The sequence below is a fragment of the Colletes gigas genome, unplaced genomic scaffold (genome assembly GCF_013123115.1).
Source record: "Colletes gigas isolate AHSC1104 unplaced genomic scaffold, ASM1312311v1 Colletes_gigas_Sc00007, whole genome shotgun sequence".
Lineage (NCBI taxonomy): Eukaryota > Metazoa > Arthropoda > Insecta > Hymenoptera > Colletidae > Colletes > Colletes gigas.
In genome coordinates, this window is record NW_025106636.1 from 6,979,438 (window position 1) to 7,006,994 (window position 27,557).

Here is a 27,557-nt window from a genome sequence, read left to right on the forward strand (position 1 = left end):
ATTAAACCAAGAATTAGCTATGAAACTAGTTAGCCACCACTAGATCGTCGATGTACCAAGTAACGTAAAGTTGTTGATATTAAAAATGATTTGTGATGTAGTGGTTTAGCAGTATAGTATGTGGATGTTGAACTTAGGTTATGATGGCCTCGGTGGAAGTACCCTTCGTCGGGCCGTCACGATTCCCCGTTCCTTCCTGCGCCATTATCCGAGCGATCATTCTGTTTACCGATTTTAATAAGTTCCGTGCAAGTACTTTGCAAAGTCGACGAGGCTGGCGTGCAAATCGAGGCCTCCGCGGTGTAAAGAGCGTGATGCGCCATAGCAACAGCGCCAAGAAGAACGCGACTCTTAATTTGATATACTCTAATTGCCGCGTCCAGTTAACGCCCGTCTCGAATCTTCTCCTTATTTAGTATACGAACCATTCGTTCGGTTATTATCATTTGTTCCTCAAAATACAACATTTTATTATAATATAAAATGTCCTCAATTCGCTTCTGATCAGTCGAAATTCCTATACATTGATCTTATAGGTTATCTATAATACGAACGCAATTATGCTCACCTCCATTCACGCAATACGTGCCTAGTTTAGACGCTCAACAGGCAAGACGCAATCAGAAACGCTGTTTTAGCATTCTAACCTCAAATAATCGGTGTTCCAACAAGATGTTTCCAAATTGTCGATCGACGGATTGCAGAACGCTGGAAAACAAGCTGTCGCGCAACCCGTTCGACGAGCCGGTCTCAAACGAGAATTCAACGAGTGTCCAATGAGAATCCAACAGTCCCCGAGAGTAAACGGAACGATTGCACGTGCGCAGCACACGCATACGCACGTTTGCGCGACGGGTTATGGCTAATTGCGAGGATACGAGTGACGCAACCGTCTTGCCGTGGATTGGACGTAGCGAACTCGTGGGAAATGCATCGTGGTACACCCACCAGTCGCGGGGAGCGTGTTGCCAGCCGCGTGGAAACGCCGGTGAATCGCGAAAGTTTATTATTTCGCGACGCGGAGTTCATCGCCGTTATACGGACGCTTTTATGCAACGCTCCATTGTTCCTCCATCGCGACGCGCGAGTCGCACCGATGGGGACCAACTGGAGCGCACCATCGGCCATGTTTGCCTTTCGGGGTCATTGGGAAACCGAGGAAATTAGGGTCTCTTATTTGTTCTTTCGTACTGGGTACCCAGAAACAGGTTATACTTAATTGGTACGCCTGGTTTCATAGTGGAAGATGATTTTTTATTTACGCCTCAGTGGCGACATCTGCCTCAAGAGACGCGGGGATCAGAAGGGAAACTTGAGTCCCAAATTGAAGACCCGTTCGGTACATGAGTTGTATGACACATGATTAGGATTTGTTATTGATTCCTCAGTGGCGCCATCTACCTTTGGAACCACGGAGAAAAGTCAGAAAACTTAAGTCTCGAAATGGGGACCTATTCAGCTGGTCTGGACAGGAACATATTATTATTTTGTATGGAGTTTGATCAGAGACACGTTAGTCTGTGTATAAGATGAATGAGACTTGTGGCCTTTATATTTGAGTTTATTGTGAAAGGCAGGAAACTGATGCCTTAAATTGGAGTCTTATTCACTCTTTTATATGCAGTAATCAAGCACACATGGTTTCCTTGCTTGTTGTTGAATAGGTTCATAGAATGAATGAGTCTTTATTAACCCCTTAGCGAGGTCCTCGTTCTTGAAGTTTCGAATTGTAGTTTGTCCCTCTTTTTAAAGTAGGTGAAAAGTGATCTGAGCAGCCGAATAACAGTTTAATATTTTGTCTCCAGTAGCGATCTCTATATTTAGTATAGATAGTTATTCGAACTGTACTGACTAAAACAAAGAAGACTGGAGGACATTGAGGATATAATAGACCATTAACCTCGATATTATACGCGAAGCACGTTCGTTGCATTGTGTCGATAAGTAGGAGGTGGTTGTTATATAGGTGGAAGTTATATCACTTCGCAATATGTGATATAAATAGAGCTGAAAGCCTGTCTGGCGGAGAATACATTCGTTAACCACCACCGTTATTACCGTTACAAATATCGGTTTCCATACCATTTAGGTATTTCTCGACCACCTTGCTACGGTAAAACGGACATTTTCAGCTATATCACCTACATACCAAGAGGTTTACATCGAGAATAGTGTCCTCGATCTTCTCTATATCATCAAAGTAGGATACTCAAATGACATTTTGACTCTGAGTGCTATTGCATGTTTTCTTTTGGGCCTTATCCTGATGACTTCTTCGCCTCATTGTGTACTTCCGAAACGCGTTCAACAGTATCAAACGAGTCACAAAGGCTCGTTTAAAGGTACTGCTGGGCGACCCTGGAAGCTTCATTTAAACCAGAGCCAGACAATACCGTGACAGGATACTCGATAACGCTAACGGTACTCCAACAAGGCACTGCTCTGTGATTCTCTTTGGAGACGTGTAATTAGGTCGGTTCTCTAATCATCGATTCAGTCGAGGATTCGTTTGTTCTTGTATTGCAAAGCGTGTTGAGATACTAGGGTGCGTAGTCATTCAACGAATGTTATGATGATCGTCCGACCGGGCCGGAAGACCCGTTAGTCGCAATCGACAGGAAGTCTGCATCGTCTAAGCTGACCACGCCGAGATTACGTTTACGCTCGCAGGAAATCTGGTCGGACTAGGTATGTAAGTTAAACGCCTCTGCGCCGCCACCTTCACCCGGTGACTGTCGATAATCGACCGTCCGTAACTGGCATAACGGTTCCCAACGGGGGTACGTCGTTTCTCGTGTCTTTTCTTCGGCGCGGAGCACCGCGATCCCGCGTATGTACGCGTGGCTGTTGAATATGAGCAAATAGAGGGACTGCGGGCTTCATTTCCCTGTTGCGAGTAGTTTGACCATGTTTGAACAAGTTAAAATATAGGTTGAAGCTTGAGGAAATAAGATAACTGCTTCTAGAACAAATTCAATGGAGAATCTTTTGCTCCCCTGTTTGACAACAGTTTGGTATGCTCGTGTTGTAATTAATTTGAAGACGTTTGATCAGAGTTGCGTGGTGTTTGAAATGGCTCTGTACATTGTGTAGGCGTTTTCGATGTAGCACGACAGTCTCTGTCCTCTTGTGTCCAGTTTGAAGACGTTTGATCATGTTTGAGCAGTATATAAAATAATTTGAAAATAAGATAATTATCAGTTTCGAATAAATTTTCTTATTTTCAGTTCGATTTACCCGCGGATGACCCTTTTATCGATCGTGTGCTAGCACGGTGCATCGTCGTTAAATAATAAGTCGCTATCCGCGAAGATTTATCACGCTTCTCGGTTACGCGGCAAGGTATGCAACTGCTGTGCCACAATTCAGCCGCAGAAACCGTAAGGAATTTTATGGGAACCGGTGTACATCCTATATACAGTAGAACGACGATATCTTCCGCGTGTTTTCCAGCGTACGAAAAGTTTCATTGAATCTTACGTACGCTACGCGAGGCTGTTAATTACTGTTCGCGTTCAGGTAGCAATTAATCATCCGTTCTTCGTCACTTTTTTCGTCGCCCGACTCCAGCTTCGTCGAGCTTTCGACGCAACATTGCCTCGGAATCTTTGGTCTCCGGACGATTTCACTTTCGGTGATTATTCGTTTGTTTATCTTCGTTTTCGTTAAAACATTATGTCGAAAGTACCCTGGGACTATAAGGTATCCTTGTTTAAGACATTCGAAACACATTCCCCGCGTCCGTGTATTTTGCATACCGTCAGCATAAATTGAACCGTCAATGCTAACGAACAGCCCGTATAAACGAAGTGTTTCTTTCTGTTGCAGGAATATGCTGATAAGAGAATTGGCGGCCGTGTGGGTCGCCGTCCTCTTGTGCCATCTTCAGCTAACGGAGTCTCAGGTGAGCGTTCGATTAATATTCTCCTATGGCTTGCCAATCACATCGCGGACAGCATTGTTTAACCCACGAATCCCACTTGTTCCGCGATTATTTCTTGCTTGGTTCGATATTATCTTCCTGTCTTTTTTGTCACAAATCACAATTCAAAATACATAAGTCACAAACCGCAAATTGCAAGTCATAAATCACAATTCAAGAATCATAAATCACAAACCACACACCACAAACCAGAAACCACAAAAGTGTAATTTCTTTAAATACGTGCGATGGTATTTAATATTCACAAAGAAATTCACAAAAATGATAACTACCTCCAAGAAATATTCGTCCATGCAAATTAATATAATTATATTACTAAAAATGATCAAAATGAGGGTCTTGATGTTAGAAAAATCATATCTAAGAAATAGAAATTGATGTTTAGAGATTAATTATTCATATGAGTCTCTCGATAAACGCGAATAGTAATTTTCAAGTTATAATTCGATTCCATCGATTCGTGTGCGAACAGCATCACGCAACAGTACCTAATTGCGAGTCGAGAATGAAAATCAGCATCGGGAATTCTCGTATACTTTCGAGATAAGAGGCTGCCTAGGATTCTTGAGAAATTGAACCGCGGATTATGAAGTAATTGACAAGTGGTCTCCGCAAGGAGTTACCACTGGCCACGGTGGATGTGGCGTGCGCGAGGTGAAAGTGAATTTCTGCGCGGCTCGCGTACACGCATGCGCCCTAGCCGACGCGCGAACAATGTTATAGCGTGCACGACCGTTGCAACATTTTGTGTACAGGAAGTGTGGACGTCAGGGAAAGGCTAGGTAAAGTTCAAGAGAAATTCGATGTAAACAGGATTCTGAATTATCGAGTCGTCCGCAGTCTTGTTTCGTGTTCGAAAATTAATTCTAATTATTTAATGCATAACCCTTTCACCACAATATTAGAAATACTTTTTTGCCTGACGAATAAGAAAGCTACGTTTATAGTTTACATAACGAGTCCTAACATAAGATACGGGTTCCTTTGATAGCAAGGTGAGCCATCTGAACTAGAAACATTAGTCAACTAAGGTCTCACCGTATTATTTTCACTGGTCACACAAGATTAAGTTAACACGAGACGTGTAGGTTACTTACGTAACTGCGTGCTTTAATATAAACTTGCGTAACATTCATACTAATGCAACAGAGTTTAATTATGTAAGTAATTATTTAAGAAGAAATTGTTTGTATTTATCTTTCATCTATCTTTCTCTACGAATTGATCGTGTCGTGTAAGAGTCGCGAGCTCAAAATTCGATCGCGTTCGTTCGGTAATTGTAAACGGGGCTTTAGCCTAGGGATATTCCCGCGATTCACATCAGCGATTGTCGCGCGATCGCGTGTAATCTCCAACGAGTGTTTTCCCGTGCATCCAGCGGTCGGCTACGACTCGCACCTCTCTCAAGAATGCAGTCACCGTTATGTCACTGATATTCCGGTGCGCGTACCCGCTGACGCTGATGAAAAGGAGTCGAGACCCGTCGGTTTCCATCGCACGAACAGCACGCTGCGCTTTCCGCCAAAGACGGGCCCAGAGCACAGATCCGCCGGTAGATTGCCTCTTCACTTTCTCCCACCGGGGAATAACAATGCCCTGTTTCGTCTCGAACCACCTGCGGATCCGCGCCATTTCGCGTTGCCAGGTGCATTATTCGCGAAAATCCTACGAAACATCGAAACGTATCGATCTAGTTCGACGAATGACTAAGAAAACTCCTAGGGAATTTAACGATCGTTGCTACACATGCTCCGAGGAAACTTGTAACTACAGAAGTAATCGTTAAACATCGGTGACCTTTTGATATTCGTGAACGTAACGGTAGATTCTCGATCGGAGCGAATTTTATCTGCGGACCGATGCGTCTGGGAATATCACGCTTATTTTATCTGTTAATACGTGGATTACGGTGATATATTTACCATAGAAACTAATTCTATTCGTAAATTAACTATTGACAGAAAAATTTCAATAATTATCGAATAATGGGAATCCCCCCTTAACAGAGTTACTTCCATAAGTGGGAATGTGGCTTTAGGCTGCTCTTCACGCTGTACGACTCTAGCGGAGGCGTTATAAACTAGCCCCATTGTTCCACTTTGTCTGTACGATCAAAAACTTCAACAACTACTTGATTAATCACTTTCTATAAGTGGGAATGTGGTGTTAGAAGTCTTCTCCGGTGATTCAGTTCTAGCGAAGAGGTACGAACCTAGCTCAACTCTTTCCTTCCCTGCGTTCAATAAAAAAAGACCCACTTTCTTCTTCGTGCTCCTCCACCTTGCAACCAACAACTATAGTGTCATCTTTTTATGTAATCCAACGTCGTAATTTACGACGGGCTCCCGCGATACTTCCGCCTACAATTTATCCGCCGTGTCCCACGATATACGCGAGAGTCTGGTGCTTCGACGTTTCGTCACTGGGTAATCACGTCGGGCTAATTGCAAGATCGAGCACGCACAAGAACGCAGATAGCATCCTTGTTCGCGAGAGAAATCTGTGCCAGTAATTTAAGTCATCATGGAGCGTGTAATGGGGATTAAATGGTATGCATTAAGCGGGCCGAGGGTGTTCCACCCTAAATTAGATAAATGAACGAAGAAACTAGTTCTACAAGTTACGTGGACCCAATTGAAATCGTCGATAGAGGAAGCTAAACGTGAAAGGAACTGGCGAAGTTCGAGAGACCGAAGTAACGTTCACAGATTTTATTAGGAAAACCTCTAACAAAATTTACCGCTGCAACTACGAGTCTCTTTAGCGAAATAAATTACCCGAAAGCATCTCGGGCGGCCAGGCCCTTTGATTTACGACGCTATAAACCGTTTCCAATGCATTCCTTTCTCTCTTTGTTGCAGATTCCAGCCACGAATGTCTTCACCTGTCCGAACGGTGAGTAACATCAAAGATTTCTCTGCTTTTCTATGATCGCTGGAGCAGGTAAACAGTCGAACTGGACCTTGGGTTACCTTGGAAAGGTCGCATCTGGCGGCCCTGTACCTGGCCAGGTAGACTGCCAAACAAGTGGACCGAGGTCATGCTCCGAAACGATTTACCTGTTCCACCAAGTGAAAACCTGTTCCATCGATTCTTACTCTGTCAGGATAATTTACAAAATATTTATCATCGGTTTAAAAATATGAAAATTGTCGGATCGACTTCGTTCTTTCTTTGAACGATAGATCTTGAAGAAAGGAACGAAGTAGTCTGATGCATCGTTGCTCTAGGATCAGTAGTTTAGGTGTAAAGTCGATTTAACTGTTAGAAACAGTCGCTTTGGGCGCTTGCTGCGCGCGCATCCACGTTCAAAGCCATTTTTCTCGAAAACAAAGACTCGGATGAAAAAATCGTATTTTACACTTTCGATTTGCTTTTGAACAAGAAATCGTGTGGCATCGTTGAAAGAGAAATATCGAGGCATGACGCGTCCGATGAATATATCGCGCGAGGGACAATGAGGATAAGAGTTCGGCCGTTCGTAACGCTGCTCCACTTTTCCTCGTAGCTACCAGTTGCAATTAAGTAGGTTGCACGTATCAGTACGAAGTTCCTCGATCGTTGACCGTCTTCTGTCGCGTGCGTTTGAGATATTTCAACTTCGATCTAGGCGTATGGACGAATTCACGATGTTTTTCAACGCAAGAGAATTCCGTCGATTTCAGCTACGAAAACAACTTTATTTTAATCGGGTATTCTTGGCCCAAGGCCTCGAAAGCGAAGCGTTTCGTGTGGCGTTTCATCTTTAAGTGTTTTAGCCATGGGCGCAGCAAAAAAATACATGGTAAAACCTGTTTAAGTTACTACGCCAAAGTAAGAGAAAGGTATTGTTCAATAACTGGAATTTCTGCGAGCGTTAAAATCTCCCATGGCGATGACACCTAACCACGCATTGAAATCTCCAAATAAATGACTTCTTTAATACCAAATTTACCATTTAATTATTACTGATTTGGATTCATCAACTATTTAGTCATACAAGGGTATGTTTAAAGGCATTTAGCGTGGAATTTTCAAATTTTCGAAACCTTTTCTCGATTCATTCTTAGCCCGCCATTGCTAGCGTGAAGAGTCTTCGTGTTTAGAAAGATTCTGTGGCTCGGAACAGGCTCCGTTCACGCACCTGGCCCAAAATTCTCGGCCTGCTACGCAATAATGGCATATCGGAGCCGGAGGATCACACAGGTATAGTGGTAACGTGAGAAGGGAGGAGGGAAGGAGGGCCAAGAAACGAGACGGCATTCCTAAACCGTGAATCCTTCCCTGCAATCGAGTCGGACGCCGTTGAGCATCGTCGTATGTAAACGAGCGACCCTAAAAATACACCACGCGAATTCGCGTCACGGTTATCCACCTTCCACGAGGTAAACTCGACCGAGCACGCGCGAGCAGCGTCCTCGAACGGGATTCCAAAAAGTGGAGCATCCGGCAACGTGCTTCACCGACCGATCATTCGTCGCGTTCTATGCAAAAAAAACTATCTAGTTTTTATATTATCTTTTATCGTACGATGTTTAGCGACTTTTCTCCGTTTTAAAATCGATCGTGGGAGCTTGGAGCATTCTGGGACACTTTTTAGATATGCCTGGGCGTCAGGTTCGATGGGATTAATATAAATTGTGCCACGTTCGTATATCTTATGGTCGTAGATGCATTAAATTGCCTTTATTTATTGTTAGTTACGCAAACGTAGGCGTTTATGATTAAAGAATTACACGGTCTACATGTTAACCTTTTCAGAGATTCAAGCACGTGTGGTTTTGAAGTTGTTTGAAATATTGTAATACGGAACTGATCATTAAAATTGTAAATTAGTGTCGGTAATTATATTTTCCAATTACATAACGCACCGGCAACGTCGTAAAATCTGAATTTTAGGTTACTTAGAGCAAAATGGTAGTTCCTGATGACTGACGGATACAGAAGCAGTCGTAGACCGCATAACTTGTTCGAGTTAGTTTGCTGTTTTGATTTAAAGCATCCGGCCCGTTTGATAAAATAAAATTCCCACAACAGAGGTATAAAATCGCTGGAAAATATCACGCCTGCGCTATAGCAGGATGAGGGAAATGTTAATAGGCGCGAAAGATACGGCATACGTGGTACCAACATGGCCGTTTAACCTTTTAAAAGAAAGGAAGGCCGACTGCGTGTCTTTCGCGGCGAGTCCAGCTCGAATTACATCGAGGAATCATCGAAGAATCCCGTGATATCGACACGAACGCGTTGGAGCTTTATCTTGCGTGTAAAATACGCGAAAAAAATTTATTGGCAAATTTATTCGCAGGTAAAATACTCTTGTGCTTACAAAACTGAAAATACTCAATATTGTTTTCGTTTGGAAACCAGCGAATAAAATATTATTTCACATCTAAATTTAATGCAGTGAATTGCCAACTAAGTACATTCGTTCGGGAAATAAAATTTCTACTTTTAATTATCGAACTATAAAAACCGCCGTGTACTGGCCTATTAACCCATTGGAGTTGTTTGCCGATCCTAGAGTCGTTTCATGCTAAGAAATCGATCGATCACAGCCTTTCCGGAAAAAGAACACGGTTACTCGTAGCACTTTTGATTTCCAACGGCCTCTTCTCGAGGAATCGTAAAACAAGTAGGATAGTCGGCGAGGCGATCTCGCGTGGCACCAATCGATTTCTCGGTAACCAGACTGACATACCAGTTTCCTGGACATCCGTGTGCAATGTGACTGTCATACGGACGCGTCCACGTATTCGTCCAAAGAAGCACAGTCTCGCAAATTGATCAAAATGATTTTCAAATTCTCCAAATCGTTCGACCGATTATATTTCTACTTAAATATATTTTAAACCATAGAAAACAGCCTTGAACCTCTGGGAAACGCCACCAGATGGCGACTGACATAAAATCTAGGGTAGATCGAGGCACGGCGCATTCGTTTCGCGCATGACGTCATGAATATTTCATCGGAATTCAAATTGTACCGTTAGCGTGGCCATTTTTAGAATTTATAATAACTTCATTTGTAGAACCAACTTGTCTCATCCTTGTACATATAAGAATTTTACCAGAAGTTATCATTTTCTTAATATTGTGAAAACTTCGTATTTAATAAATATTACGGACGATCAGAAATATTCTACCGAATAAAGTTTGGAACTTAAGCATCCGTAAACGTGAACGGACTCGGAAAAGGTACAGAAACTTCCTCGTTCGGGAATGTAAAATATTCTGTTAGGTTAGGCGATGACTCAAACACGCTGGGAGCAACACATATGCAACTTCTCAATTCGAACGGTCAACAACGCGAGCATGCGAAGACGTTTCACTCGTTCCTCTGTGCAATGTTACCCGTTTACCCACCGACCTACCTTTGACTCCACGCGTCGCACTAAAAACGATCGAGGTCGTTACGTCCGTCACTGTCTGTACAGGTCACCGGTTAACCGCGTTTCCCGCCAAACGGAGTCGCGTCGAAGACATCGCCCGTCGCGGATCGATCTGTCGAGTCACGTGACCACGTTTGTATCATCGATTTTTCGCGCTCGCGATGAATGGCGTCGCCCAACACGAGATTAAACCCTTTTCAGTCCCATCTCTAACTGGACTACTTCCTTCCAGCCCACTTTACGGGCATTCCGTGTGTTTGAGATTGCCCTACAACTTCTACTATCTTGGTCCAATCCGGATGACATTTTGTTTAGTTGCTGTCCAATATTATTTACAAAGCAAACTTTCTAGGACGTGTTCCGTCATCCAATTAAGCATACGCCTAATCGACGCGTAATAAAAACTAAGACGTCGATCTTTCTTCCGCAGGATGGGAACTGAGAGGCATACACTGCTACAAATTCTTCAACATCAGGCACTCTTGGGAAAAGGCGGCAGAACTATGCAGAAGGTAAGTCGATAGTTCCTCCACCGAACCCAGGTCCTCTTACTATTGATACAATCGAGTCTCAAATAAAATACAAATGATCCTACGCGTTAGCAAGAAATTTCCAGGAACAAGTAGTTCCCTCCAACAGTTTAATGTTCAGAGTCACCTAGATACGCCTCCTTCGGTTCAGAAAATCCGAACCCATTCGAAACAGTTCGGTGGGCAAACGTTCGCGATGCATAACTGAAAAATAGGAAACTTGGGAAACGCGAGGTGGCTTTGTAGTCGCGTTATTACACGCTAGAACGGAGCACGAGATCGATTGACGTGGGATTGCAGGTACGGCAGCGAGCTGATGGTGGTGGAGTCGTACAGCGAGAACAACATGTCCGCGAGCATGATCGGCCGGCATTTGGATCGTTATTGGCTGGGTCTGGCGTCCCTCGACGATCTCCGGACCAACACGCTCGAATCGGCAGCTGGAATGCTCGTCTCCCAATACGCAGGTTGGTAGAATCTTGCTTCTTCCTAATACTTCAGGCTCGTGATCGCCACGCATCGTTGGCACCATGGACGATCCTGCGTTTTATTCCGATTCGAAATTCGGAACTGTCGAGATCCGTGGACTTTCGAACGTCTTTTTCTACGATCGAACTTAAACGTGCACGTGTGCGTGCCGGCCGGTTTCCATCGGGGTCACGGAAACGCGGAACTGCACAGTGTATACAGTCACGAAGACACACTTTTCCCACAACAATGCCCAGATACCGTCGCTTTTATGTCTGTCGCGACGCAAGCAGCAATTTGCTCGTCTGGCGCGTTATGCGGGCATTTGCATAACGTTTCTTTCACTTTGGCTTTTCTCGGGCCTATCGAGACGTTCTGTCGTTAAAATTCACCATTCGTTCGTTTTTCGTCTTCACTCTCCCCATCGAAGAACGAAACGTGTTCGCTCGTGAAACGTAAACACTGCGCCGCCATTAGTCATCTCCATCAGTTCCTGGAACTGCTTATTGAATTCCTCCATCCGCCCTTTTGTCGTGTCACCGCCCGGTCCCGAGCCAGCGACACTATGAAAGGGTTTACCGTAGTTTCTACGCGACAGTGGCGCTTAACAGCTCTGGTATTCAGGTTTCTGGGCGTCGAAGCAACCGAATCCGCAATCAGGTGAATGCGTGGACGTCGCCTTGATGGATGACCGACAAACGTGGGAGCTGACCACGTGCGAGTCGTTGCTTCCTTTCATGTGCAGGGCGAACGCTTGTCCCGCGGGTAAGTCACCACGACCATGACGAAAATCGTATCGAACTCGCTGGGTCTCACGGTGATGACGGATCTGTTCAGGTTCGTTTCATTGTTCGAACGGCAAGTGCGTGAACGCGGCGTTCAGGTGCGACAAACAGGATGACTGCGGCGATTATTCGGACGAGATAGACTGCCCGGCGAACTGCCAGTTTTACATGGCGAGCAGCGGCGACGTGGTCGAGAGTCCCAATTATCCCCACAAATATGCACCCCTCAGCAACTGTAAGTGGACCCTAGAGGGGCCCCAAGGCCACAACATCCTCCTGCAGGTACGCAACCGCCCGTAATTTATTCTGAACGCAACGATATATCGATGTATCACGCGACACGCGGTTTCCAGTTTCAAGAATTCGAAACGGAGAAGAGTTTCGACATAGTGCAGATCCTGGTGGGCGGCAGAACCGAGGAGAAGTCCGTGAATCTCGCGACCCTATCCGGGAAGCAGGAGCTCAGCAACAAGCTGTTCGTATCGGCGTCGAACTTTATGATCATTAAATTCAGCACCGACTCCTCGGTGGAGAGGAAAGGTTTCCGCGCTTCTTGGAAGACCGAGCCGCAAACCTGCGGCGGAGTTCTACGAGCTACGCCCCAAGGACAAGTGCTTACATCACCAGGATATCCGCAGAACTATCCGGGAGGTTTGGAATGCCTGTACATCCTACAGGCTCAGCCGGGTCGCATCATGTCGTTGGAGGTGTGCGACTGAATTATGCAGGGTGTTCGGTCACCCCTGGGGGAAAATTTTTTTGACTTTCGTCTTATTTTGGCCTCTAGAATCTCCCATTAAAATTTGTTCCCAGAGGTGGCCGAACACTCTGTATAATTGTTTGTTTTCGCGGGACGACCGGTTCGAGGGATTTTACGCGATGCTTTGCAGATCGAGGATCTGGATCTCGAGATGAATCGTGACTACATCTTGATAAGAGACGGCGACTCGCCGATGAGCAGGCCCATCGAACGGTTAACTGGAAAGTCGGAAGACAACCCGGCGGTGATAATGTCTACCGGGAACAACTTGTACCTGTACTTTAAAACCAGCCTCGGCGATTCCAGACGCGGCTTCAGCATTCGTTACACGCAGGGCTGCAAAGCCACGATCATCGCGAGAAACGGAACGGTGCAGTCGCCATCGTTCGGCCTGAACGATTACCCTAACAACCAGGAGTGCATGTACAGGGTGAAGAATCCGCAAGGGAGGCCGTTGTCCTTGAAATTCGTTAACTTCAACGTCCACAAAACTGACTTCGTTCAGGTAACGTCAAAGTCGTACATGGAAAAGTTTTCGCAAGAACTTCGAAGTCTTAATTTGTGAATGTGTTCCGTAGATCTACGATGGTTCCAACACTAACGGGCTCCGTTTGCACCCTGGGAATGGATTCACGTCCAACACTAGGCCAAAGATTACGCTCACCGCCGAGAGCGGAGAGATGCTCGTCCGATTCACCTCCGACGCCTTGCATAGTAGTCCCGGTTGGCAAGCAGAATTCTCAGCAGGTGACGTAGACGCGATCAAGTAACTTGTGATCCGGGTTACTAACGTTCTTGGGCTTCCACAGACTGTCCGTATCTTCAGTCCGGCGAAGGTGCCCTAGCTTCCAGCAGGGACACTGCGTTCGGTACACAGGTGACGTTCTCCTGCCCCCTGGGGCAGGAATTCGCGACTGGGAAGCCGAAAATTACCACGGAGTGTCTGCCAGGTGGCAACTGGTCCGTCACGTACATTCCCAAGTGCCAAGAAGTCTACTGCGGACCCGTGCCCCAAATAGACAATGGCTTCTCGATTGGATCATCCAACGTCACGTACAAGGGTCTGGCCACATATCAGTGTTACGCTGGATTCGCGTTTCCGACTGGTCGTCCTACCGAGAAGATTTCGTGCATGGCAGATGGAAGATGGGAGAAAAAACCCTCTTGCCTGGGTAAGTCGGTCATTAGTAACACGTTGCTCAATAACGAAGACACCACGATTGATCTCCAAGTGACACCAATGCGTTTCCTGTGCAGCATCTCAATGTTCCCCGCTTCCGGAGGCCCCCCACTCGAACATTACTATTCTGAACGGAGGCGGTCGCAGTTACGGAACGATTGTTAGGTTCGAATGCGAGCCAGGATACGTCAGAAGCGGACATCCCGTGATTCTCTGCATGAGCAACGGAACATGGTCCGACGAGGTGCCAACGTGTTCTCGTGAGTATCTATTTAGATTCAAGGGTGTTTGGTTGCAAAATCTGACGCTTCGTTTCGATTGACGATACTTTGGTGTGTAGGAGCGAAATGCCCATTACTGCCTACGATCAAGAATGGTTTCGTCGTCGATTCAACCAGGGACTACTTGTACGGCGACGATGCCAGGGTGCAATGCAACAGGGGCTATAAGCTTTCTGGGTCCAACATCATACAGTGTGGGCCCGATCAGAGATTCGATAACGTTCCAACCTGCGAAGGTACGAATCGACTGTTCACCATCCTATTTTGGATTCTTCTTTATCCGCGGACTCCGATGTTTCAGATATAAACGAGTGTGCGTCGAGTCAGTGCGACTTGGCTTCCACCGAGTGCATAAACAACGCTGGTGCATTCACCTGCAAGTGCAAGCCAGGTTTCGCTCCTACTATGGAGTGCAGGCCTATAGGCGATCTTGGGCTTATTAATGGAGGTATCCCCGATGAGTCAATTACCGTTTCAAGCTCTGAGAATGGATACGCCAGGACTGTAAGTCATTAAGTCCAAATACAACAGTACTTTCGTATTTAATTGAAACATGATGTAACCAGCTGTTTGACTTTAAGGGTGTCCGTCTGAACAACGGCGATGGCTGGTGCGGTAATAACATCGAACCCGGGACGAACTGGGTGATGATCGACATGAAAGCACCAACGATCATTCGTGGTTTCCGAACGCAAGGCGTTGCGAGAGTAGATGGCAATATAGCGTACACTTCAGCAGTCCGAATTCAATACACGGACGACTTGACAGACACCTTCAAAGACTACACGAATCCTGACGGTACTCCGGTAGAGTTCAGGATACAGGCGCCTATTCTTTCCGTCTTGAATCTGCCAGTGTCCATCGAAGCACGCTTCATAAGGTTCAGGATACAGGACTACGTCGGCGCGCCTTGCATGAAGCTCGAAATAATGGGATGTACTCGCCTGGAGTGCACCGACATCAACGAGTGCGCCATCAACAATGGCGGCTGCCACCAAAAGTGCATCAACAACCCTGGCAGCTACGCCTGCATGTGCAACACGGGTTTCGAGTTGTACAAGAGCAACGGGACAGCCGGATTTAACATCGAAAAGTACGAAACTGGCGATAGAGATGGTGATTTGTATCAGAAGAACAAGACTTGCGTGCCGGTTATGTGTCCATCCATATCGGTGCCGGAAAATGGCAAACTCTTGTCGACTAAGGTATGTATCTAATATACACACTCTAAGTAACGCCATTATGACTGTTATTATGATTTTGTTTATAGCAACAGCATCACTTTGGCGACCTAGTCAAATTTCAATGTAATTTTGGTTACGTGTTGTCCGGTTCCTCGGCTGTCGTGTGTACTTCTAGTGGAGCTTGGAATGGAACCACACCAGAGTGTCAGTGTAAGTAACCAATTGCAGTCGAAGTAATTTATATCTGACAGGTCACTAATGGTTATAAATCTCTCCAGATGCAAAGTGTGTGTCTCTACCAGACGACAAAAACGAGGGTCTGTCGGTGCTCCGTACCGACGAAGCAAGTGTCCTGGTACCCTTCAAGCAAAACGTCACGCTGAAGTGCGGCAGTAATGGACGATATCTGAGGAACACAGCCACTTCAGGCTTCCGTCAATGCGTCTACGATCCGAAACCTGGTTTACCAGAATACTGGCTCTCGGGATCGCAGCCAGCCTGTCCTCGAGCTGACTGTGGAAAGCCTTTGCCTACTCCTGGGGCCGAGTACGGCCAGTATCTCGATACCAAATACCAGTCATCATTCTACTTCGGTTGTCAAGACACGTTCAAACTGGCTGGTCAAACGAATCATCACGATAACGTCGTCAGGTGTCAAGCGAATGGTATTTGGGACTTTGGCAATCTACGATGCGAAGGTCCCGTTTGCGAAGACCCTGGTCGACCAAGCGACGGCTACCAAGTAGCCAGGAGCTACGAGCAAGGATCCGAGGTTCAGTTCGGCTGCAGCAGACCAGGATACATCCTCATTAATCCAAGGCCTATCGTCTGCGTCCGGGAGCCAGAATGCAAAGTCGTGAAACCTCTAGGATTAGCCTCCGGGCGCATACCAGACTCTGCCATCAACGCCACCTCTGAGAAACCAAACTATGAAGCGAAAAACGTTCGCCTGAACTCGGTGACAGGCTGGTGCGGCAAGCAGGAGGCGTTCACTTATGTTAGCGTCGATTTGGGCCAGGTATTCAGAGTGAAGGCGATCTTGGTTAAAGGCGTGGTGACGAACGACATCGTTGGAAGACCAACGGAGATCAGGTTCTTCTACAAGCAAGCCGAGGTGGAGAATTACGTGGTCTACTTCCCCAATTTCAACCTGACGATGCGAGATCCTGGAAACTACGGCGAACTAGCGATGATCACTTTACCCAAATACGTCCAAGCGCGCTTTGTGATCTTGGGTATCGTCAGTTACATGGACACCGCTTGTTTGAAGTTCGAGTTGATGGGGTGCGAGGAACCCGTGGCGGAACCGTTGTTGGGCTACGATTATGGTTTCTCCCCTTGCGTTGACAACGAGCCTCCTGTGTTCCAAAATTGCCCTCAACAACCGATAGTGGTGCAGAAGGGAGCCGATGGCGGGTTGTTGCCCGTGAACTTCACTGAACCAACAGCCATCGACAACAGCGGTAGCATCGCGCGTCTGGAAGTAAAGCCTCGTAGTTTCAGGACGCCATTACGCGTGTTCGAAGATACCGTGGTTAAATACGTGGCGTTCGATTACGACGGGAACGTTGCCATTTGCGAGATCAACATCACCGTTCCTGGTCTGTATACCACCTGGTTTCTCACTTCAATTCATAAGAATAATATTCACTTATCACTGTAACACTGTAACACCATTTGCAGACGTAACACCACCGAAGCTCAGCTGCCCGCAGAGTTACGTGATCGAGCTAGTCGACAAGCAGGAGAGTTACACGGTCAATTTCAACGAGACTCGAAGGCGAATCAACGCCACTGATCCTTCTGGTCCAGTGAAGATCACGTTTGCGCCGGAAAGAGCGGTGATACCGATCGGCAGCTTCGAAAATGTAACGGTTTACGCAACGGACGCGAGCGGCAACAGAGCATCCTGCCATTTCCAAGTGTCGGTGCAAGCAACGCCATGCGTGGACTGGGAGTTGAAACCACCGGCCAACGGAGGACTGAAATGCGTTCCTGGTGACAAAGGTCAACAGTGCATAGCAACTTGCAAGAACGGTTTCAGGTTCACCGATGGTGCTCCCGTAAAGACGTTCACCTGTGACGTCAACAAGCATTGGACTCCAGCTTCCGTTGTCCCCGACTGTGTCTCTGAAAGTAAGTCTTCCTTCCTCCAGTTCCAAATGCCATTCGACTAGAGATTTAAATAAATTCTCGTTTAACAGACACTCAACAGGCAAACTATCACGTCGTCGCGGCGGTAACTTATCGCGCTAACGGCGCCGTTTCGAGGTCCTGTCTGCCACAGTACCAGGATCTGATGTCTCAATACTATATGGACCTGAATAATATCCTGACTCAACGTTGTTCTGCTGTCAACGTAAACATGAACGTGTCGTTTGTGAGATCTGTTCCGTACTTGCTCGAAGAAAACGTCTTGAAGGTGAGCACCCACACTTTGTGCGAGGATCTTTGCCGTCGATCTCATCGCATTAACCATGAAATATTTATAAATTTCAGATGGACTTCGTTCTCGTTGTCGTTCCTGCTGTACGCCAGCCTCAGCTGTACGATCTTTGTGGCTCGACGTTGAACCTAATTTTCGATCTGTCGGTTCCTTCCACTAGCGCAGTTATAGAGCCCTTGTTGAACGTATCATCTATCGGAAATCAGTGCCCACCACTTCGGGCTCTGAAGTCGTCTATCACGCGGGGTTTCACATGCAGCATTGGCGAGGTTTTGAACATGGACACCAACGATGTACCACGATGTTGTGAGTAATCGATCGTAATTGCGTAATATTCCAGTATTGTACGAGATTAAACGAAATATTTTCCATTGCAGTGCATTGTCCAGCTGGCACATTCGCCGGAGAAAAGCAAAAGCAGTGCACATCGTGTCCCAAAGGTTTCTATCAGAACAGCGATCGTCAGGGTTCCTGTCTGCGGTGTCCATTTGGAACATACACAAGGGAGGAGGGTTCGAAGAGCATAGACGACTGCATACCGGTTTGTGGATACGGTACATATTCTCCAACTGGTCTAGTACCGTGTCTGGAGTGTCCTAGGAACAGTTACACCGGCGAGCCACCGATCGGTGGATACAAGGACTGTCAGACCTGTCCAGCCGGAACGTTCACCTATCAACCAGCCGCGCCAGGGCGCGATCGATGCAGGGCAAAGTGTTCTCCAGGCATGTACTCCGACACAGGACTGGCCCCGTGTGCTCAGTGTCCAAAAGACTTCTTCCAGCCGCAACACGGAGCGACGACGTGCGTCGAGTGTCCGACGAATATGTACACCGACGGACCAGGCGCGCTTGGTCGCGAAGAGTGCAAGCCGGTGCAGTGTACCGACAGTGTATGCCAGCATGGAGGCTTGTGCGTGCCCATAGGCCACGGTGTTCAGTGTCTGTGCCCTGCCGGATTCTCAGGAAGGCGTTGTGAAATCGATATCGACGAATGCGCGTCTCAACCGTGTTACAATGGCGCCACTTGCATAGACTTGCCGCAGGGGTATAGGTGCCAATGCGCCAATGGGTACTCCGGAATCAATTGCCAAGAAGAAAAGTCCGATTGCACGAACGACACTTGCCCTGAAAGGGCGATGTGCAAAGACGAGCCCGGTTTCAGCAACTACACGTGCCTGTGCAGGTCTGGATACACTGGCGTCGATTGCGACATCACTGTAAGTTTATCTATCGTTCGAAGTATCGCGTATCTTAACTATTCGTAACACTATGTTGTAATTGCAGATAAATCCTTGCACGGCGAGCGGGAATCCTTGCAACAACGGCGCGACTTGCGTGGCCCTGCAACAAGGTCGCTACAAATGCGACTGTGTGCCAGGATGGGAAGGTCAGAGCTGCGAGATCAACACCGACGATTGCGCGGAGAAACCCTGTTTGCTAGGAGCCAACTGCACCGACCTGGTGGCCGACTTCAGCTGCGACTGTCTGCCTGGATTCACCGGCAAACGATGCCACGAGAAGATCGACTTGTGCTCGGGCAATCCTTGCTTGAACGGTATCTGCGTGGATAACTTGTTCAGCCACGAATGCATCTGCCATCCTGGATGGACTGGCTCAGCTTGCGAGACAAACATCAACGAATGCTCCAACAAACCGTGCCGCAACAATGGCCAATGCATCGACCAAGTAGACGGATTCACTTGCACATGTGAACCAGGGTACACGGGCAAACAGTGCCAACACACGATCGACGACTGTTCCTCGGAACCATGTCAGAACGGAGGAACTTGTTTAGATCAATTGGAAGGGTTCGTTTGCAAATGCAGGCCAGGTTTCGTTGGGCTCCAATGCGAGGCTGAGCTGGACGAATGTCTCAGCGATCCTTGCAGCCCTGTCGGAACGGATCGTTGCGTTGATCTTGACAACACGTTCGTGTGCCACTGTCGCGAAGGCTACACTGGCGCTGCGTGCGAGATCAACATCGACGATTGTAGCTCTGGTCCTTGTTTGAACGGAGCTACATGCAGAGACGAGGTTGGCGGATTCAAGTGCATGTGCCCAGAAGGCTGGAACGGTGTTCACTGCGAGATCGACGTTGGAATGTGCCAGAACCACCCTTGCCAAAACGACGCTGCGTGCGTTGACTTGTTCATGGATTACTTCTGCGTGTAAGTATTGCAATGACATAAGGTAGCTCGTTGTTTAATAAACAAATGGCCCTTTGTTTACAATCCTGTCTTGAATGTTCTAGATGTCCGTCAGGAACCGACGGAAAGCAATGCGAGACTGCACCGGAGCGTTGCATCGGTAACCCATGCATGCACAATGGACGTTGCCAAGATTTTGGCTCGGGACTCAATTGCACGTGTCCAGATGACTACACTGGAATCGGGTGTCAATACGAGTACGATGCCTGCCAAGCTGGTGCTTGCAAAAATGGAGCCACCTGCGTCGACGATGGTCCTGGATTCGCTTGCGTTTGTCCGCCTGGATATACAGGCAAAACTTGCGAAGAGGACATAATCGATTGCAAAGAGAACTCGTGTCCTCCATCAGCAACGTGCATCGATCTCACTGGCAAATTCTTCTGCCAATGTCCGTTCAACTTAACTGGCGACGATTGTAGAAAATGTAAGTATCGTGCTTCTTGTAATAACAATTTCACTTTGGGTAACACACAATTAATCACATTTTTACAGCAATCCAAGTGGATTACGACTTATACTTCAGCGACCCAGCGCGTAGCAGCGCCGCCCAAGTAATTCCTTTCTTCACCGGAGGAAGGAAGAGCCTAACCGTAGCTATGTGGGTACAGTACACCCAAAAAGATGAGGCTGGAATATTCTTCACCCTTTATGCCGTGAGGTAAGTACTCAATAACAATTGGAATCAAAACTATTGATATGTTGCGTTCTAATTGCGAACTGTTTCGTGTACAGCTCGCCTCATGTCCCGATAAACCGCAGACTCATGGTCCAAGCACACAGTAACGGTGTCCAAGTATCCTTGTTCCATGATCTGCAAGACGTTTATCTACCGTTTAGAGAATACGCGACGATCAACGACGGTCAGTGGCATCACGTTGCTGTAGTTTGGAACGGCGAAAATGGCGGTGAATTAGTTCTCATCACAGAAGGATTAATTGCCAGTAAAACCGAGGGATATGGAAGTGGCAGATCTCTACCGGCTTAGTGAGTTTACTATATGTATAAAAATCAACGAAGGTGTGACTTATAATGAAAGTGATCACGTAAGTGTTTAATTGACACAATTTCTTTCAGTGCCTGGGCAGTTCTAGGGAAACCACAAAGCGAAAACGCAAAGGGCTACACCGAATCCGGGTTCCAAGGGCATCTAACCAAGGTTCAAATTTGGAGTAGAGCCTTGCACGTGACTAACGAAATACAGAAACAAGTACGCGACTGTCGCACTGAACCTGTCCTCTACCAAGACTTGGTGTTGACTTGGGCAGGATACGACGAAACAATTGGAGGCGTGGAAAGAGTTGTACCATCCCACTGTGGGCAAAGAGTGTGCCCACCTGGCTATGGTGGCAGCAAGTGTCAGCAATTGGAGTCCGACAAGATTCCACCAAAGGTCGAACACTGTCCAGGCGACCTTTGGGTAATCGCCAAGAACGGTTCGTCTATTGTCACATGGGACGAGCCACGATTTACCGATAATGTCGGCATAGTGAAGGTTCAAGAGAAAAATGGACACAAATCTGGGCAAACATTGATGTGGGGTACCTATGATATCAGCTACGTGGCCTACGATCAGGCTGGTAATTCTGCTAGTTGCAACTTCAAAGTTTATGTCCTGTGTAAGTCATCTTTTATTCCTGGTGTTTTAACGAAGCGTAGTTGGACGGTATTGATCATGTTTTATTCTTTAGCTGACTTCTGTCCTGAATTGGCTGATCCAATTGGAGGTACTCAACAATGCAAAGATTGGGGCTCCGGTGGTCAGTTCAAAGTGTGTGAAATCTTCTGCAACACTGGTCTCAGGTTCTCTCAAGAGGTGCCTAAATTCTACACTTGTGGAGCAGAAGGCTTCTGGAGACCAACCAATGATCCATCTCTTCCGTTGGTGTATCCCGCTTGCACAAGTAATGTTACACCCTGTTCTTCTGACGTTGTCTTTCCAGTTGTTGATTATTTCGGTATACAACGTTTCTTATTTTACTCAGGTGCAACAGCAGCTCAGCGTGTATTCAGAATTAAAATGAATTTCCCCACGTCGGTTCTATGTAACGAAGCTGGTCAAGGAGTGCTCAAGAAGAAGGTTCGGGATGCTGTAAATTCCTTGAACAGGGACTGGAACTTCTGTTCGTATTCTTACGAAGGTACGTCATCGTTATCGCTCAGGCTTTGCTCGATTCTTAATCTTGATTTAATATTCGCAGGAACTCGTGAATGCAAGGATCTTAACATCGACGTACAATGCGATCACCGTGTACGCTCCACCAGAGATACCAACGAAGAAGATGGCGGAACATACATAATTTCCGCGGTAGTACCAGCTGAACCGTAAGTATCCACGTTTCGATTCGTTAAATTGCACACGCTTCTCTATTTTGAAAATTGCGTCACATAAGTGAGTCCCGACGTTCCTATCGACGGGAGAATTACTCAGTTAGCTATCTAGCATTAGCTTGCAGACAAGCTTCAATCAGACTTCGTTCGAAGACTTAAATTAGTACTGAGCAATTTGTTACTTGTGTTGCATCGTAGAACGAGACAAGCGCGGCAAGGCAGCGATACCTACGAGGTGGAGATCTCGTTCCCAGCGATAAAGTAAGGACAGCTCGATTTATGCCACGTGCGAAACGTATCACTGTACATGTGTTCTCGTCATCCCGGTTATATCCGACATCATCTCACATTCTTATAAATCCATTCGCGGCCATGAATATACCATACTAGACGGCAATGCATGAGGGGCATACGGAGAAAAGGAAATATGTTACTCTATCATAACCTTATTGCGGTCGGGTCAAAATCAACTGGCCCCGCAGGTTGCCGGGTCAAAGCTGTCCCCACTAACCGGTTTCCTATCTTCGCTTTCAAGAAACGAGAAAGCCGTCTCTCGGTTGCCTTAAACAGCCAGTTGAGTTTGATCTGTTTATAAACCTGAACAGATCGTAAATGTAACGAGTCATAAGTAACTAGCAATTTTCTCCGTGTCCATATACTAGAAGAAACTCGAACAGGGTCGATTTAAATAAGTTGTCGGGTAAATGAACAAAGATAAAGTCGACCCTAACCGATTGGTATTCACGTTGTTTACTAACTGTTCATACACGACCGATTAGTGTAAATGGGACATATTCATATGGGTACTTAAGTAGGTACCAACGATAAGATAGTGAAATAACAACGTAACGGCGTAACACCTGACTGGAAACCAAGCTGTTGGGTTAACGACATTTTACGAGCACTGATGACCATTTCCATCAGGCTCGAATACCTTCATGAATCCACGGGTACTCTCTGATTCATCGATACCAAACAGCTTAGGTTGTCGATATAACAGAAAAGCTACAATGACGCTTGACGTCGTCCATGTTGTATATTAGAATTCCAGGACGTCTTGAGCATTAAGCATTACGTAGGTACATAATTAATAGGTGTCGATAAGGTTGCGTCTTGCTGAGGATCCAATGGAAAGGCTGCCTGGTTACCTTCGCCTTAAGATAACGGCTGTATATATTTGCGCATACTCTCCTTCACCTATCGCTAAAACATACGATCTATCGATTCCCAGTTCGTTAACAGTCCTCTGTATTTTATAGCGATCCGATTTTGAACGCTAACTCGAACGAGAGGGCGACCGTCCAGGCCTTATTGGAGAGACTGATCCTGGAGGAAGATCAATTCGACGTTCACTACATCTTGCCGAACACTGTACCTGATCCAGCATCACTGATTCTTGAATCTGACTATGACTGCCCAGTGGGACAGGTCGTTATGGCGCCAGATTGCGGTAAGCATTTAATCACAAAAGATTTCTTCGAACACGAGAGAAGTAACTCTTCTTCTGGGGTAAATTAACTTTGTGGAATGTTCAAATTCACTGGTACGCATAGAATAACTTCGTTTCCATCTCGTTTGTAGTGCCTTGCGCCGTGGGAACGTACTACGACGAAGAAACGAAGCAGTGCCTGTCCTGCCCAGTGGGAAGCTACCAAAGCGAGTCAGGGCAACTGAAGTGCAGTTCCTGTCCCGTGATAGCCGGACGCCCTAGCGTGACGGTCGGGCCAGGCGCCAGAAGTGCAGCCGACTGCAAAGAGCGCTGCCCAGCTGGAAAGTATTACGACGACGTGGCTGGGCTCTGTCGAAGCTGCGGCCACGGTTTCTATCAGCCCAACGAAGGCAGCTTCTCCTGCTTGCTGTGTGGCCTGGGCAAGACCACCAGGACACCCGAGGCGGTGTCCCGCGAGGAATGCAGAGACGAATGCGGCTCTGGGCAGCAGCTGGCCGTCGAAGGCAAGTGCGAGCCTTGCCCACGCGGAAGCTATCGCACCCAAGGGGTTCAGGCTGCTTGCCAGGCGTGCCCTGTGGGCAGGACGACGCCAAACATGGGCTCAGCGGCCATCGAGGAGTGCTCCCTTCCCGTCTGCGATCCGGGAACTTATCTGAACGGAACCCTGAACGAATGCATGGAGTGCAAGAAGGGAACCTATCAGTCGGAGCCTCAGCAGACCTTCTGCATACCCTGTCCACCCAATACCAGCACCAAAGGAACATCAGCGGTAAATGCCTCGAGTTTCTCTCCTTTTTCTATCACTTTAAAGACTTCGGTAATTATTTACTTCAGGGGACCTGCACTACGATTTTAATGATTTTGAAATATGTTGTAGAAAATAAGATTCTGAACAACTTTCTCTTATACATATAACCGCCGCACAGCAAAATTCTTCTCGTACGGTTTCTAATGCCAGTTTCTCTGTTCCAATTAGACGAACAAAGCTGACTGTACCAACCCATGCGAAACCAGCGACGCTGAGATGCACTGCGACGCGAACGCGTACTGTCTGCTGATACCCGAAACCAGCGACTTCAAGTGCGAGTGCAAGCCAGGTTACAACGGAACTGGTACCGAATGCACGGACGTCTGCATGGGCTACTGTGACAACGAGGGGGTGTGCTTGAAGGACTCGCGAGGACAACCATCGTGTAGATGCAGCGGTAGCTTCACTGGAAAACGGTGCACTGAGAAATCCGAGTTCTTCTACATCACGGGTGGCATCGCTGGTGGTGTTATCTTGATCATATTCGTTGTTCTGTTGGTGTGGATGATCTGCGTCAGGTCAGTATACTTTATTCTTCTTGTTCTTGAAGGGACTTCGTTTGTCGTGAAACAACGAAATTGTTTCTACAGAGCTTCTCGAAAGAAGGAGCCCAAGAAGATGCTCACTCCAGCGACCGATCAAAACGGGTCGCAAGTCAACTTCTATTACGGTGCTCCCACGCCGTACGCGGAGTCCATAGCACCGTCACATCACAGCACTTACGCGCACTATTACGACGACGAAGAGGACGGTTGGGAAATGCCCAACTTTTACAATGAGACTTACATGAAAGGTAAGCAACGCGAAACGCAAATCACGAAAACTGAGAGTGTTAACGAGACTTTCCACTTTTCAGAGAGTTTACACAATGGTAAAATGAACAGTCTCGCTCGTTCCAACGCCAGTATATACGGCACGAAAGACGATTTGTACGACAGACTGAAGCGTCACGCGTATCCTGGCAAGAAAGGTTGGTAGTTCTTTCGAATAAGCATTCAGACATTGCTATTTCACTCGCATTCTATCTAGAAAACTTCTCTCATTCCTGCTTTAAACAATTTGCAAAATTTCCGAACATTTTCATCCACGTGTGCACTCAAAGTATGCGTTCACCTGATATAGCTGGCCTCTGTGAGCATAAGTGTCCCGCGTATGGTGTACGATCAACAACAACGATCTTAGCATCGAAAGAATTAATCCTTTCGCTGCTAAGGCCGTATACATACGGCCTCAATAAGTTGACGCTCATTTGCGAAGGACGTATACGTACGCCCTCCACAAGCGACGTTCATTTTACGAAGGATGTACAGATCAGAGTTGGACGTGTTTTTATCTAGTTAAAAGATCTGTTGCATAAATTTTAATCCGCCGCTGATCACGAATAAAAGTTTGCCTGGACAAGCTTGTATTTGTGACGGACGTACGCCGTGAGTAACGATCGATCAAGGATTATCTAGATAATACATTTATACACGAATTACCTAGATAAAATTCGAAGTTGTTCGAACGACGGCCAACTCTGGTACAGATACATCTGTAAATTTATATTAGATCTACTATTTTTATCTTTTTATTCAGTTGATAGGATGTCGTTGTCGACAGTACATATGACGTAACATTGCCCGAAGCATTCGAATACCCGCGAAATATACGAGAATTTCTGCAGCCGTTCGCTGTTCTCCTGCCGCGCAGCGTGAAATCGCAGCGAAAGGGTTAATACGCCCCATCTCAGGGATAAGTTGAATTGGACACCCGGTATATAAAAGAAATGACACCGACAAACATTTTTGCAGACAAAAGCGACAGTGATAGCGAGGGCCAGTGACCGCGAAGAGCATTCGACGTTCTACCAGCGTAGAATATAAAATAAAAACACTGTCGACGTCCCTGACACGCAACAGCAACGGGGAATGTTGCTCCATCGTCGAATCCAATAATTATTTATTATTCCCGAGACGAAGATCGTACCAGTGGCGCGTCTTACGAAGATTCGCGGACGTTTGTCGAACTGATACCGAGTCAAACACCGCGGCTAATCTCCCCGGACTGATGCTCGGCGAGCACAATACGAGGGGGCGTGCGTTAATCGACGGTGAAACAATCGAGTCCTGGAACGACGATCAAACCGATCGTTGTTTCGGCACCCGTCGGTCGATCAACGAGAGCCACGGATTAAAACAAAAAAATGAAAACATGAAAAGACTACGCGCGAGGTTGTAATTTTTTGTAATTTAATACCACCTAGCCGTTAAGGACTATTTCTATTAATTAACTTCTACGATTAACGGTGCGAACGAGAGGAACCTGTGTGTGCATGTATGTTAATACGCCTATACATAAGCGAATTTATATTTTGTTACTATAGATATGTATCACACGCTGTAAAATAATGTCGCGTAGGCGCGCAATGACGCAATGCACCCGATGAAACGAAAGAAACATATAGGATTTAAATTTTATGCCGCGTTCCAGACGTTGCATGTCGCGAACGTATGTGTTCTGATAGATTTATTGGTCCACGGACGAATGGAAATTAAATTGGTCGCTCAGGGCCACCGGAGGCGCTGCCCCCCACCATTGACGTCCGCCAGACCCCCGCTCCGACGCAATGTAAAAGTGGAAGATGCGTCTGGCGCGAGTTACTGCCGGAAACGTGACCCTGAGCAGTCGATTTTTTTACGCAACTATAGTCAGCATTTCAGAAGGAATAAAAATCAGCAGGAACCATTCGAGAATAACGCTAATGTACATTCGAGTATGCCTACGACGCTGTTTTCCACTTTATATTGTAAAAACTTTAACAAACGGTTGTTT

General features: G+C 46.7%; 1 protein-coding gene across 1 annotated transcript; it reads left to right on the forward strand.

Annotated features, from left to right (window-relative positions):
* Positions 1 to 3,832: 3,832 nt before the first annotated feature.
* LOC122396429 (sushi, von Willebrand factor type A, EGF and pentraxin domain-containing protein 1) lies at positions 3,833 to 27,503 on the forward strand. The gene is made up of 34 exons (XM_043394810.1): positions 3,833 to 3,904; positions 6,805 to 6,838; positions 10,745 to 10,826; positions 11,145 to 11,311; positions 11,937 to 12,077; positions 12,150 to 12,379; positions 12,451 to 12,804; positions 12,988 to 13,362; positions 13,436 to 13,604; positions 13,667 to 14,029; positions 14,115 to 14,297; positions 14,378 to 14,554; positions 14,620 to 14,822; positions 14,900 to 15,523; positions 15,589 to 15,712; positions 15,781 to 17,103; positions 17,186 to 17,638; positions 17,707 to 17,924; positions 18,002 to 18,254; positions 18,326 to 19,167; positions 19,235 to 20,118; positions 20,202 to 20,581; positions 20,650 to 20,815; positions 20,890 to 21,141; positions 21,232 to 21,773; positions 21,846 to 22,058; positions 22,140 to 22,295; positions 22,356 to 22,479; positions 23,745 to 23,935; positions 24,067 to 24,704; positions 24,912 to 25,261; positions 25,334 to 25,536; positions 25,600 to 25,713; positions 26,537 to 27,503. Exons 1-34 carry the CDS (start codon positions 3,833 to 3,835, stop codon positions 26,566 to 26,568), a joined length of 10,632 nt encoding a protein of 3,543 aa, XP_043250745.1. The 3' UTR covers positions 26,569 to 27,503.
* Positions 27,504 to 27,557: the final 54 nt, after the last annotated feature.